Raw genomic sequence first — 15,189 nt, 5'->3', positions numbered from 1 at the left:
GGAGGGAGTATGTAATCAGTTGCATTTGTTTGTCTGTCTCTCTGTTTGTTAGCCATCTAGCATCTACAGTTTTCAAAAAAATCATTTCCAAATTTTATGTGATGGTAGATGCTAATAACAGATTCAACTGATTTCATTTTGGTGAAAATCGGGTGTAAACGTCAAATTTGCACCAAATTTGAAAATCAGTAAAAACTTTATATTATCCACAATTTTTTGTGGATCATCGTCAAACCTCACAACAATAGGCCTTGGGAACATGAGTACCTAGGTTGCCTAGGCATTACCTGCTTCTATTTACATAATAACATATATAGTGGTAACAGTTAATGCTTATCTAAGCAGATGATGAAATGTATGATTCATTTTGCAGACACGTTGCTTTTTTTGAAGTACGTAGCTTGTTTTCAACGACTTCCTAAAGCCACTCATAGGCATTGTGCCACGCTTGTAAGTGGGTGTCAGATCACATCAGAAACTCCTCAAATACTTAGTGTCTTCTTTGAAGAACTTGCCCAGCTGTCTTTCAAATTATACGCTTTGTTTGATGTGATGTTTTCAGTCCTCGGCAAAATGACAAATAATGACAAAGTGTGATCTTGTCACCTGTGCGTACAAAATATCTGTCTTTTGGAAAATATAATCGTCTTTTTTAACTTTCGAGTTCAGAGCAAACATTCCTCCAAACATTATTTGTATTCACCAGATTTTGGTTCCAGTTTCATTTCCTGTCAGCAAACTGATTCACACGGGGAAATTGCACCATCAATCAAAATATTTCTCCGTCGAGGGCTTGTTAACTTTGTTCGATGAAAGTATATATTTTTCATATGCCGCTTTCTTCTTTCGACATGCAAATAAACCAGAGAGTAGCTCACACTTGAGTCATCAACTTGAAATCTAAGCAGCACTACGAGGAGGTTTGACACATGTGCAGTATGTGTTTTAAAGTAATTGTAGTGCTTGTTCATGTATGTATTCAACCTTAAGTCCCACAGCGACAGCATGAAGTGCTCTGAATCATTCATGAGCTCCTGTGCACATACATCGATAACACATCTGAGCCCAAATAAACACACGTATACGGACACTTAATGCAAGGTAAATCTCTCTGCAATGCCCCTTATAAAATCTCTACTTGGCTCACTCGCTCTCTCTTTTGTTTGGGAGCTCGTTTTTTTCACCAGAGCTGTAGGTACTAATTTTGGAATCAGGGAAGGTCTCTGAATGTGTGTTTTCTCCATCATTCAGCCATCATATTAGCATTACAAATGGGGGGGGTTGCAATAAAAAACAAATAAGAAATGAAGGATGGGATGGAGGGTGGCTGGTGGATGCGCATTTAAAAAGGAACGAGATATGTTTCTTATTTAAATGTTGACTTAAGCCTTTTGTTAAAAAAACCAATCTATTCTCAGCATCAAGAAAAGGTTTGCAAACATGTCACGCTATGTTATTCAAGTCTGCTTTGAATTATTTCTTCATTTCTTTTTTTATCCTTTTCGCTATGTCTGTGTGTGTGTGTGTGTACATGTTTAGGCATCTTTGTGAGGACAGAAATTAGTTGCGGGGACCAGCAGTCACTTATGGGGACAAAATTCCCGTCCCCACGAGTTTGAAGGCATTTTTGAGGGTCAAAATGGGGTTTTGGTGTCAAGGTTACAATTACGTACAATTATGGGTGTCAAACTCCAGGCATCGAGGGCCGGTGTCCTGCAGTTTTTAGATGTGTCCTTGCTCCAATATAGCTGATTTAAATTGCTAAATGACCTCCTCAACATGTCTTAAAGTTCTTCAGAGGCCTGACAATGAATTACCGGTAATCATTTGATTCAGGTGTGTTGACCCAAGATGAGCTCTAAAACCTGCAGGACACCCACCCTCAAGGCCTGGAGTTCGACACCCCTGGGTAAGAGTTTCATGGTTAGGGTTGCGGTAAGCAGCGAGGGAAAGCATTATGTCAGATGCTGACAGATAGATGTCCTCACTAAGACATGAAAACAAGTGTGTGTGTGTGTGTGTGTGTGTGTGTGTGTGTGTGTGTGTGTGTGTGTGTGTGTGTGTGTGTGTGTGTGTCAAATTTGAGACGGCAGGAGATTTGAAAGTTCAGAGATTAACACACACTTGATCTGTTATAATATCAAAATCTAAAGACAAAGTCTTGTTTGTGTTCAGAACAGCTTTTTCCATAACCAGCTTTGAGCATCAGTATCGTGGGATATATCAAGTTTAAAGTAGCAAAACTTCACTAATGCAGGGTCTGTGATGTAGATCATCAGAAACAACGACTGCTACCGGAGAACTTTGATCTGTTTTCTGATCATTTGCTGGAGAAGACTTCAAAAGGTGCATTTTAGGTAAACTTTCCAGGGAGATCACCATGTGGGATAGGTGGCTGGTCAAAACAAGTTAGAGCTCACGGAAGGTCTTATTTGTACCTATACGTTCTCTACCACCCCGTCTTTTAGCAATGATTCCATCTCTGTCTAAACAATTTTCTAATAAACCATAACTTAACTGTCACTAATGGCTCTGAAATGGAAGAATTACATTTGTTCACATGTTCTTTTAAGTGGTTTGGATAAAAAAAAACTGGATCAAAGAACATCAGGTACTTGAGACGCTGTTTTTTTTTTTTTTTTTTAATCTTTCCAATTTGAGCACACAGAATTTATTTTATATAGAATATCTCCTGGAGTAACTTAACATGTGGAGTGGCAACTATTGATTACTTTAAAATCATTGATAATCCTTTGGTCATTAGGAGAAACACACAATAGCAGGTCAACAAAGCAAAACTCATTTTTGATATTGTCGTCACCAGCAGGCGGGTGGCATGAATGCCCAACTTTGTGAACATGATCATTTGAGACTGACACAATGTAGGATTTTCAAATTGATGCCATAGGTGCATCTACTAAAAATCTTGGACAGGAATCTCAGTGATCTTGACCTCAAGGTCAGAGGTCAAGTTTTCTGAAAATCTTGCAGACATGAAAACTTAAGAAACCCAGGATTGGTGGCCATTTTTTTACTTTCAGGCTTATATGTTTGAATCAATTGCATGAACTAGATTGCTATAGATCCTATAATTAAACTTTCCAGTTCCTTTTCCCCTTGGTTTTACACATCTCCTCCTCCTTTGGCTCACTATCTTTCTCCTACTTTGTTTGTTGGAAAAACAAACCCTGTGTTTCCACAGTAAACGATTTAGTTGAGTGCTAAACTGGAAATCCAATAAATATATTCCAAATAATGTGAAAAAAGCAGCACATCACAAACTTCTCTGTCAGCTGGGACAAATTGCTCCTGTTTGTATTGTTTACTGGTTCATTCAGCCTTCATTAGAACTACACAAATTCAGTTCAGTTATTAGTACATAGCTGGGGGCTGAATATTTCTATGCCGTTTTTCTTCTCGCTAACTGACTCTCTGCTGACATCCATAGATGCATCAGCTACAGTGGTGGGCGGTCCCGCGTCTCCTCTCGCAGTGCAGGTGTCTGACGTGAACAAGGACTACGTTTTCCTGACTTGGCAGCCGCCCAGTGCTGATGGAGCTTCACCTGTGCAGGGATATTATGTGGAACGGTGAGAATCGCGATGTACCGCTTACTTCAAATATTCCGTTGGGTTCAAATGAATCAGGTAAAACAAAGTGAAAGCTGACACTGAAAGTTTATTTCAGACCTTTGAAAACTAGCTGACAGTGTTGGCAAATCAACAGTCCACTGAGCAGGTGTTTATCCTGTTCACATAGAAATGTGCTTCTTTGTATATTTTAGGATTTCTAGATTTTCCCTTTTAAAAAGTTAATGATTTAACAGTTTTGGTGCAATCACATCCATCTGCACTTTCTTTCCAAATGTGTCCACACACTGTTAGATTTCAACAAACCCGAGCATGTCCCAGGGCTAGAGGTGAGGTACACCCCACCTCTGTATTCGGACAAATTTTTCCTATCATTTTCTATATTACACAACACTGTCCAGAAGACAGAGTGTCACGGTCCTAGTGACCCAGTGTTTTGTGTTATTATTAGTTTTTGATTACATCATGGTTTATCACTGTTAGTGTTGTGGTTTCTGTTTTGTATTTCTAGCGCTCTAAGTTCTGTAGTATTTCTTGATTTCTAGTTCTTGGGTTTTGTTCATGTGCCCTTTATGTTCAGTGTAGGTTTAGTTCTGTCTTCATGTTTATTTTCTTGTTCCCCAGTTAGTCGTGTCTCATGTCACTCCTGTCCCTGTGCTCCGTGTTCCCTCTGTTCAGTATCAAGTCCGTGCACTTGTGCCTGTCGTGTGGTTCCTGTTTTATTTTGATAGTCTTGTGTTCTGTGTTCAGTGTTTGGAGCTTTGCTTTACTCCTGTCTCGTTACGTCTGATTAGTCCCAGCTGTGTTTCCACCCGTTTCCATCCTCTCGGTTTTCAACCTGTGTATTGTAGTCCTCACACACACTGAGCACGTGTGCTGTCACGTTGTACCTTCACTACTCTGTGTGTTTTTCCTCCATGCTTCTTGTAGTTTTTTCAGCTGTTTCCCAGTTTAGTTCCTTAGCTTCCCAGTGTCTTAGTGTTTTGATTTTAGTTCGTATTTCTAGTTCCTCGCTTTAAGGCTTTGTTTTTTGTGTGAAGAGTCATTTACAGCCAAAATAAAGCTGCCTTCTTTAGTTCACTCCTTCATTGTCCGTGAGTCCTGCATTTGGGTCCTACATCCTGCCTGCCACACAGCAAACCATGGCATCGAGTCACCTTCATGTTTTTTACATATTGCAAATGCAATGTCAGGGTTTCTTTTTCTTTCTTTTTTTTAACCTTGAAAATTGACTGATGAAATTTCGATTGTCAGAACTGTTTTTGTTTTGTTTTTTTCATTGTGTTCATATTGATTTTTACATTAAGCTTCTACATTAAGTCATTGCTTGGTTGGTGATTTATCATGTCATTTAAATATTAATTAAAATGACAGCTGATTATGTCATTTAAACAGGCACTTAATCAACTGATGAACTGTGAGACAATTAGTCTGACTACACTACCTTTTCAGACTGTGTGCATGTTTGAATTCAGTAAAACAACGAAAGAAAAGTATTGACGAAAAGATTTCAGGTTTTCATTGCCAGAAATATCCAGCACAGAGATTGGATCTCCTACAGTGAGCTCACGTTGATTTGGCATTCATTAAAATGCTTATTTTAGATTGGACTCACAGTGATTTCCTGTACTGCAAGTCAACATGTGACCAACAGTAAGCCTACACTACTAACCCTTCTGTGTGCTTCTGCTGCTGAGGAATTTGAATTGGACATATTAAGTTGGCAGAGCCCTAATGAGATGGATGGTATAGATGGTAATTATCAACCCTCAACTGTGTGTTAACAGCAGACTCAAAGGCTCTCTGAGGAGAGCAGCTACTGGAGCTATAACCAAAATCAATCAGTCAGGATCACCTGAACATGTGTGCTCATATATTTGCATTTCTGCATTTCATGTTCGTTTGTGTATTTTCTTCTTTAGTCACAGCACACAGCTCTAAACGCTACTGGTTACTGAACAACGAAACAAAGTGTAGGATACTTCCCAGTTCCCTAGCAACCCCCCCGTCTGGTTAGAAAAGTGGCAACAGTTTGTTATTGATGTCGTACAATTTGAGCCTGGACTTGTACTTAAAAAACATTTTTGTTCTGTTTTTGGAGCCTTGTTTTTGGAGCCTTGTTATTTTCGCGATGCTCTCTGGTCACAATTATACTCTTCTGTGGCGTACATACTGGCTGCTATGTGGGATAAAGTGTTTCAGAATTGGTGTTATAATACTGTACCCCGCAGACTGCACCTAGTGTTGTTCAAACACAATGGGTTAGTTTTTTGTTTTTCTTGTACAATTTTTTTTTCTTTATTACTGTATTTTCAGGACTGACTTCTCCCTCGCACCGTGTGTCCTTTTCAGATGTGACCTCGGCCAGGGTGAGTGGGTGCGCTGCAATGGGGATATTCAAAAGATTTGCCATTACCCAGTGTTTGGGCTGAAGGAAGGAACTCTGTACCAGTTCAGAGTACGTAGTGTGAACCAGGCCGGTGCAGGGCGCCCCTCCAAAGCCACGAAGCCCGTCCTCACTGCAGACCCCCTGGAACACACCAGGACTATGGGTAACACATTAAACATCAACACTGACATATAAAAAGCTGTAAAATGTAAATCCACTGTTAACGTTGCTGATTTTTCCTGCACCGTCTAATTTATTTGTGGAGTGAAATTTAAACCTGACCGGAAGAATACCTCAAGAGCTTTGTCTTTTTGGCGTCTGATATCATAAATAATGCCAAAGTATGCACAACAAATATGCATGAGTGCTTTAGTGGAGGAACTTTCCCCGATCAATTAGCAAGTGGAAAAAACACTCTCCTGAAATTCCTTAAATTACTGAATCAGGCTTTGCGATGCAGTTGTATTTATTCCTTAATCATAAATAATTAATTGTTTGAGTTCATAAAAGAAGATGAATAAATAAAGAAATGTTTCCAGTCTCTAAGATGTCATTTTCTCTCTTGGGCAGCCTTGTTGATGTAAGATCACAGGCACTAAAACTGTCCTATCAGTTAGCTGTCAGGTTCATGTACTTCATGTGGTTTGTAAAAATGGGGGAACTTGCATGACACATCAAAGTGTTTTTCTTTGGTAGAACTTTTGGATGTCTGACAAAAGATGCATAAAGATGCTTTTCTGGCTCTAGAGAAAGTTGGTCTACTTTGAAAACCAAAAATTTAAGATTATAGAGTCAGAAGGAAGAAGAATTTCTTCTCATACCTTGAGATTTTCATCTGGACTTTACTGACTTAAATCTCTGACTTAACTGTTGGCTTTCAAGCTGCATTGTGGGTAATGAGAGGAAAACATGGCGTGTGCCAGAGTGAAAAGGTGCCAGTGTATCATTATTTCCTTCATTCAGACTAATGTTAGGTCACCTTTATTTATATAGTACATTTCAAACAAGAGCTGTTGACTCATAGCTCCACATGAACAGACTCCTGCTTCTTAGAAAAGATCCTTGAAGTTTCAGCACTTTCCTACATATTTCAATTTATGGTCTTTTGAGAGCCAGAGTCAAAGAAAGTTTAAATTCCTCCACTAAACATAGCAGACATCATCAAGCACTGTGGTTTGAAAATGCAGTTGCTCCATAAGTGCTATTGGAGGACAAATGCCTACCAAATCAGCACCATGGGTGGGTTTACCACTGTTATCAAGGGGTACTTTACATAGCTAGCACCCTGCCCCAAGGACAACAACTTAAAATGCCTTTGGATTCAGGTGGATATGGTTGTCTCCAGTGAGTGATTAGAGAAAAAATATGTTCCCTCTCGCTTGTAGTTAGTTAGAGTGGACCTAATGGCAGAAAAAAGATGGAAATGCAGCTTAATCATTGGGCAATTCTGTCTGAAATCAGGCTCAAAATCTTATGCAGCTGTTGGGTTGTTGCTGACTGTGATCGCAGCATATGATTTACATTATTTTCGAACACATCAAGCCATTGAGCGACCCCTGCGCCTTTTCATGGAAGCATCTGCGTGCACTATGTATCCCCACTTATTTATTCAGGCTTTTCCTTTAATTTGTCACTCATCTGCATCTACAAATGACTACAGAGAGCATCAACAATGCGTTATCAGTTCGTTCCTACTGTTTATTCACCTCATCTGCCTCAGTTGCCATGTTACACCTGCAAGGAAATCAGCACTACCAGAGAGAACAGATGTAGGTGTGCAGATTTAGATCTCACTTTGTAGAGCCGCGGGCTTTTGCAGTTGTTTCTCTGACAGCTTCTTAATTACATTGTGGGGTAGAACACATTATTTCCTAAAAGATTACGTAGTTTAAAGCTTTTCTGTTTGGTCAACGGTGTAATGTTGGAATGATGGAAGCAATTAATAAGATGCGATGTGGATCGTGGAGTGTGTGCGTGCCTGTGTGTAACTGGGAGGACAGATGGACTCTGGTCAGATGCTGTGGATCATTAAACACAGATGAAGGACAGACAGAAGGCTGACTTGCCTCCGGCCTGCTCTCCATCCTCCCATGTCGGTCTAGCTCACTTCTTTGTGTCTCTCTGAGTCCGACTTTCTTATCAGTGGCTGCTCCTCTAACATTAATACAATAATACTGTTATCGTAAGCTCATATATAACTTCATTACCCTGGTACCACGTTCCTTTCTATCCTCTCTATCTTCAACCTGTATCTGTCTGTTTTGTTCTCCTTTCTCAGTGGTTACAGTGGACAGGGGAAGGACCATTACTATCACAAAAGATGAACTGGAAGGTGAGAAGCTTTATTTTTATTACAGTGCATAATTTTGTCAGAAAAACAAGCCACTTGAACATTTTCCCCATTGATTTAAAACAGCATCCATGTTTTACCGGCACGCATGGTGCCTCCTTTATGCCTGCAGGATCCCTCGGGGTTTGTGGCTTAATGCATCTTCATATTATATTTAACAATGAGCTGCAGTAATTGTATGACTGTAGCAATGAGCATTTGCTCCATTTACAGAACTGAAAAGAATGAACAATCCCTGGCGGTGTCCTGGTAAATGCACATAATGGCTCGAGCTACTGTGAATGCCTGTGAAGAGGGCTGATAACCTTGGCAATGTAACCCACGGACAGATAAAAAGGAAAGCGGGAGGAGGAATTTGTGTTTTTGGAGCCATCTAAAACATGTAGCACAGGGAGTCCATTTATACTCTCTTTATTCTGTTCTCCAGGGGAGGTTTAGAGCAGAAGGAGTGTATACATGTATAACAAAGAAGTGCATGTGTGCAGCTTTTAACAGAAGTGAAATGACATAGCACTGCAACATCCTGAACTTCTAAGATCAGTCTCCATCCAGACTGACTCTGTTGCAGTACACATAACTTCAGACACTCCCTTGTCCAGATTGTATGTTGTGTGTAGAATGAAGAATCAGAATATTTGAAAGGTTATATGCTGTAGAGCTGTGGGAGGGTTGGAGAGAAACTAAGCCGAATGAATGTGATGTATGTAGTTTGCTAATGCTGTCTCACTGACCTTTGTTCCTCTAAAATTAAACTTGGATCCCTTTTTTATTATTTATGATCTATAAAAAATTGTGACGTTTGGAGGTCTGACCTTTGTTTGACTTTTGAAGGTGGAGTGCATGGCATGAAAAGTTTGAGAGCCACTAAATTATGGTCTCTAAGTTCAATGAAAGAGGAAACTTTCTCCCTTATTTTGGCTTTCTGAAAAGGGGAGGCTAGCCTCCAGATTAGAAAAGTGAGCTAAAAAAAAGTCACAACCAAAACAGGATGTGACTTTTGTAGTTAATAAAAAAGACATCTAACTCTTCCTTATTATTGAGTTTATGGTCTCAAGCTCTAGTTGACCACAACATATTACTCAAATGACTGGAGAACTTGGCAGGTCTTTCAGGAACTGTACTAAACTGGTTCACAACATACTTAGAAAACAGGAAATACTTTGTATCAATAGGTAACTTCACATCTGAGCAGACAAGTATCACATGTGGAGTTCCCCAAGGTTCCATCTTGGGACCCCTTCTGTTTAACATTTACATGCTCCCACTGGCACAGATTATAAAGAACAACAAAATCAACTATCATAGCTATGCAGATGACACACAAATATATCACAATGTCACCAGGAGACCGAGGCCCTGTACAGGCTCTTGGTAAATGCATTGAGGAAATTAATGACTGGTTGTGCCACAATTTTCTCCAGCTAAACAAAAACAAAACTGAAGTAATAGTCTTTGGTGCCAAAGAAAAACGATTACAGGTCACCAGAGAACTTCAATCTATACACCTAAAAACCACCAACCAATCCACACTGTGGATTTGATGTTTTATTCATTATGTTTGAGGCCATATATTCATCAGCATTGGGCAAAGACTATAGGAGCCCATGGTTTTAATGACCTCAGATGATCACTGAAAAAAGAATTAAGGTTAAAGTTGGCATTGGTTTCACTTATCAGACACAGATGTCAGGTTGTAAGTTTTATGAAATTCATTTCAGTTTTATTTAAATAGCGCAAAGTCACAATGGTTACCTCAGAGAACTTTATATTACAGAGAACCCCCCCACCCCCGCCGCCGCCCCCCCAAATGAGCATGCACTTGGCGACAGTGGGAAGAAAAAACTCCATTTTAACAGGAAGAAATCTTCAGACATGTATTGTTGTTCCTTTCCTTTTGTGCACAGTATACACACCGTATGGGAGAAAACTTCAGTCTGCCACGTTGAATCATTATGTGTAAATAATAAAATGCTAAACACTTTTATGTTTGACATTTAAAGATGTGCTGCAGTCATCTTCTTTTGAACTGAGGTCAGGTGACTGACTTCACCAATCAGGTGCATTCCACTTACTGTCCCTAAATGCTCATTTTAGCTGCACATTAAACATCATTTTCCTACTGCTTGGTTGTTTAAAAAAAAAGAGTGCATTAAAATGACTATATTGTTTGGCTTCAAACAGAGTTTGATTAAGCACTTTAAGAGCCACAAAAATCAAACCATTTTCCCTTAAATTAGCATATTCAAAAGTCAAACAATACAGCATTGAATAAACAGTTAAATGTTCAAAAGAAATGTAAATGCAAAAGCAGTAAAGCTGCAAAGTACATAAACCATTTAGAGACCAAAAAATATTCACTGTGATTAACATCCCTCTTATGGACAATATTTGATCATTTGATTACCAAGTATTGTTGGCTTGTTGTGCAAGCCTGTGCTTTAAAACTCAGTCCTGGAGGCATTGTTATGCTCATTATGAAGCACATGTGTGGGGTTATTAGTGATGGCTTGGCTTTTACTGTGTACTTGTTTGTTTGTTTGTTTGTTTATAGAGCTCTATCAGGGATCTTTGGGTTCTTATAATAAATGTAAAACTGGTGTTAGTTGTTCTTTTAGCCTGTTCTTGTCTTTCTGGAGCAACAAATGAAAGAAATGCAAGCATGCATTAAATAGAGGAGGTGAAATATGTTATAATTACTCCCTCGTCTACCCCGCTGAGAAAACCCGTACAACCGCCGATGAGCCTGCTTAATAATATCTGTGTTCTCAGTAAACTTTCATTTCTCTTCACATATACCACACAAATATGTGTATGTCTTCACAGTTTCACAGCATTCATTATAAATAGTCCCCTCCCTGAAAATGGGTTTAAGGAGCTTATCATTGCTTTTGTCTGTCATCAGCAGATTTTACTACATGGCTTTATGGTTTTTTCCGTAACCGCTGCAGCACTAGATGAATTTTTTTTTTTTTAAAGCACAGTGTGTCCTGCTGCTCAGATACTCCTCTGTATACTAACAAAGGTTTGCTGCCTCTACCATCCCTCTCTCTTCACTACTCTTTCAGCTGTGGAGCTCTTCTCTGATCCACACTGCAGCTCTACAAACTCTACAAGGAATACAAACGTGCAGACACAGATGGGACACTTCTGGCTAAACCTGAACACTTTTATTGTCCTTGAATCATTTGGAGTGTCACTGAAAGTATTTGACTACATGTTATCTGCTATACCTAGGTATTAGAAAAGGAGGTGAAACTGGGGTAGCCAGGTGCTGTCCACACATTCAGCAGCAAAGCATTTTAAGAGAAAGAGAATCAAACGCAGCTTCTCAGCCAACACTTTTTTGGATTTTCATTCTCATTGACCTTGTTCTAACTTTTGCATTCGTCATCCTCCGCCTCCTACTCCTGTCTTTGCTCTCTAGGTCGAATCAAAGCTCCTTTTCCTCCCACAAATGTCCACGCCTGCGAGGTGAGCGACACCTACGTGGTGCTGAGCTGGACCGAGCCTGAACCCAGAGGCAGGGAGCCGCTCACCTTCTACGTGGAGCGGGTCAGTCACGGCACATAAATATTCATATTACAACAACTCAGAAGACTCTGATTGGCTGCAGGCCTCCCCGAGGGACTTCTTTCATCTTATGAGCTCATAAGTGAAGTTTTAGTGCATCTACTAAAAATCATTTTTAGATCAATCACATCTGAGCATAATTTAAACTTGGAGAAAAATCTCCAATCTTTGTAGCAGCCAGTAGAAAATCTCCTCACAGCGACTTGAAACTGGTCACTATAACATATCAGAGGTTTATTATCAAGCTGATTTGTTTTGATCCGCTATTTGAAGAAGTGGCCTGCTCTGGGAGTCAGGGTTAATCTGAAGTCATGTGATATGTTGTCTGAAGAACTGCAAACTAAAATTGCAATGATAACTGTTCATGCCAGAAGAGGAGAAAAACTGAAAGATTAGGATATCATGATTAGATTTTAGATTTCTAAGATGGCTGGATAATTGAGATAAACTTATACAGTTTAATTTACAAATCTGAGAAATGAGACTGATTACCTTCTGTGAAATTTTACAAATTGGCTTTTATTTCATTTTAAAAAGACCTGCCTCTGAATTAAAAATATATGCATATGTGGGAAATGGACAGCAGTAAAATGTTAAACATTCATTTGAGCCGAAGCTCCTTAACTCCATAATTATAGATTAAGAAAATGCAATGGGCCTGTGTAAGTTGAAAACCCAGCAGAATTTTCACCAGAGTCTGCAGCTTCTGCACTTTACGAAGCGGTATATCATGTTTCAGCTAATTGCTTCCATTTTACTGCAGCTTTAGTGTTTTGGTTCAGTCTCGAGTCACATAGCATCATTGTTGCCTGCAGCGTGCATACAGCTGTTTTTAGCAACAATAGACGATGTACTTTACCTACTCTGTACCAAACAGAATACAATGATTGCATCTAGCTGGCAACCACAGTATTCAGCAACTTAAAACCTCAGCAGACGACAGACAGCAATCCAGACCTGATAGAGCAGTGATTTTTATACCTTCAGGTTTCCAACAAAAGTTTCATGTTGCTCTGTAGATGCTGGATTAATAGTTCCATCCAGAAAACATCTACACTTTTAAGATTTCTGAACAAACACGCACCTACTACAGTAAAAGACATTAAAAAATATCTACATTTAAATTACAATTAGATATAAACTCACCTGGCTACTCTGCTAAATAAATCTTTTCAACTTCATATATCTACATTTATCACATTGCAGCATCTAAATGCATTTAGATGCTCGCAATCACAGAATTGGGAAGAAAGGGAATTTAAGTGACTTTAAACATGGAATAGTTGTTGTCACAAGATGGGCTGGTGTAATTATTATAGAAAGTGCAAATCTACTTGGATTTTCACACAAAACCAGCCCAGTTGTTTAAAGACAATGGTCTGAAGAAAAAAAAGAAAATGTCTAGTAAGTGTCAATTCTCTGTGTGGAAATATCCTGTTGATGCCAGAGGCCAGAAGACATTGGCTGAAACTCACAACAAGGCAACAGAAACTCAAATAACCATTCCCTATAACCAAGTTATGCAGAAGAGCTTCTCTGAACAATCAATATGTCAGACCTTGAAGCACATTGGCTACATCAGCAGAAGACCACATGGTGTGGTGCTTCTTAACAGCACATGTCTATCACTCTATGACCACAGTGTACACATTTTCACAATGCTCATGCCATCTAAACTGGGTTCTTTAATATTACAGTGAGTTAAATGGCTGTGCTTTGAATCATGGATGTGTTGCTGATAAACTGCAGCATCTGTGTGATGCTATCACGTCAATATGGATCAAACTCTGTTACAGTATGCAGCAGCACACTGTATGAATTCACAAAGAGGACCCAAAATGCAGACACCAGGGAACGTGGAACAAACCTTTAATGTTGACAGAAAGCAAGCCGTTTATTGAGGCTGGTAAAACATTACAAAACAAAAGGCATACGTGAAACTAAACAATAACCTAAACTGGGGAAACTAAAGATAAACATTTTGAGTTCCCTCCCCAGACGCCTTAACGCCCACTCACATCCTGGGCCATCTGACCTCAGGAATTCGCATGATAAGGTGTGGCCAGGTTTCACAATGAGCTCATCCGAAACCCTGGCTGATTGGAACCCACACCCAGTTTCACACCTTGGCTCAGGCGATTAGAGGATCATCAGGGGGTCCTTTTGCCTCTCTGTGGGGGGGAAACTCCCACTAGGTTTAAATCTGGGACTCCCCACCATTTGACCTTAGAACTGAAGAAGCTTCTCGGATGAGAGGTGAAACGTCTTCAAGCAACTTAAAGAAGTCCAGACGCTTTTCTTTGCAAGCTCCTTTGACTACGATGACCGACCTGGATGACTGAGAACCGTCACAGACATAAAGATAAACATAAAACAACCAAAACATGAAACCTGACTTGGATACAAAGATACCTGGAACATGGAACATGGAAACATGGAAACATGGCACAAAAGACAACACATGACCTGACAATGAATAAACAGAAACACACAGACTAAATACACACAAGGGCGATTAGGGGATGTGGAAACACACGGGGAAACAGCTGACACTAATCTGACATAACGAGACAAAGGAAGCACACTGACATAGGACACAGACCTTCAAAATAAAACAGGAAACATGAGACACAGACATAGCAATGCAAACTTGACACATAAGACACACAGCATGAAACACATAAAGGGTGAGAGAAAGTTAAATACAGGGGTAGAAAAACACAAAGAGAATCTAATAAACAAGTGTACTTAGTTAACCTAAAGAACTTAAACATAAACATCAAAATAAACTAAAACTTAAAACGCTGGTTCAACAGACCCAGGAATATGACAAAATCTCTGAGGAATCTTTCCAGTACCTTGTTGAATTCGAGTCACAAAGACCTGAGACACTTCTGAAGGTGAATGGGCTCCAATCCAAGTTTCTTATAAGTGTATATAATGCTCTCTCTCATATATGAATATTTACACGTATCCAGCTAACCACAGTTGCAATTAGTAATACCTTCACATCCAGTGAACACAAGAATCAGTGTTCTTGCATCAGTACTTCCCCCTTGTTTTGTTTGGGAAGTCCGGAGCTGGAACGTGAGTCAAATTAACAGCAGGCTGCTGACAACAGCACTAATTAAACAGACAGAAGGAGAAGAAATACACACCCACATATACTGCGGTGTTGTCAGTTTAACTGAAACTTTACCATCTTATTAAAAACAAGCAGACCTTGATGTTGCTCTTACATGCCACATATTCTGGCATCAGGAGTTGTTTTTTTTTTTTTGCTTGCATGC

The 15,189-nt window shown here is 39.5% G+C and overlaps 1 protein-coding gene across 1 annotated transcript in view; it reads left to right on the top strand.

Moving 5' to 3' along the window:
• The window catches only part of myom3 (myomesin 3), a 74,569-nt gene that overhangs the window by 32,925 nt on the left and 26,455 nt on the right, over positions 1 to 15,189 (top strand). Inside the window, exons 11-14 of the mRNA XM_040030400.1 lie at positions 3,449 to 3,590; positions 5,943 to 6,142; positions 8,258 to 8,311; positions 11,754 to 11,881. Of these exons, the coding sequence (XP_039886334.1) occupies positions 3,449 to 3,590; positions 5,943 to 6,142; positions 8,258 to 8,311; positions 11,754 to 11,881 (524 nt within the window). The remainder of the gene's footprint in view (positions 1 to 3,448; positions 3,591 to 5,942; positions 6,143 to 8,257; positions 8,312 to 11,753; positions 11,882 to 15,189) is intronic.

The sequence above is a fragment of the Simochromis diagramma genome, unplaced genomic scaffold (genome assembly GCF_900408965.1).
Source record: "Simochromis diagramma unplaced genomic scaffold, fSimDia1.1 OVJJ01000361.1, whole genome shotgun sequence".
Lineage (NCBI taxonomy): Eukaryota > Metazoa > Chordata > Actinopteri > Cichliformes > Cichlidae > Simochromis > Simochromis diagramma.
Note: the sequence above shows the minus strand (reverse complement) of the source record. Positions and strands in the feature narration are given on the sequence as shown.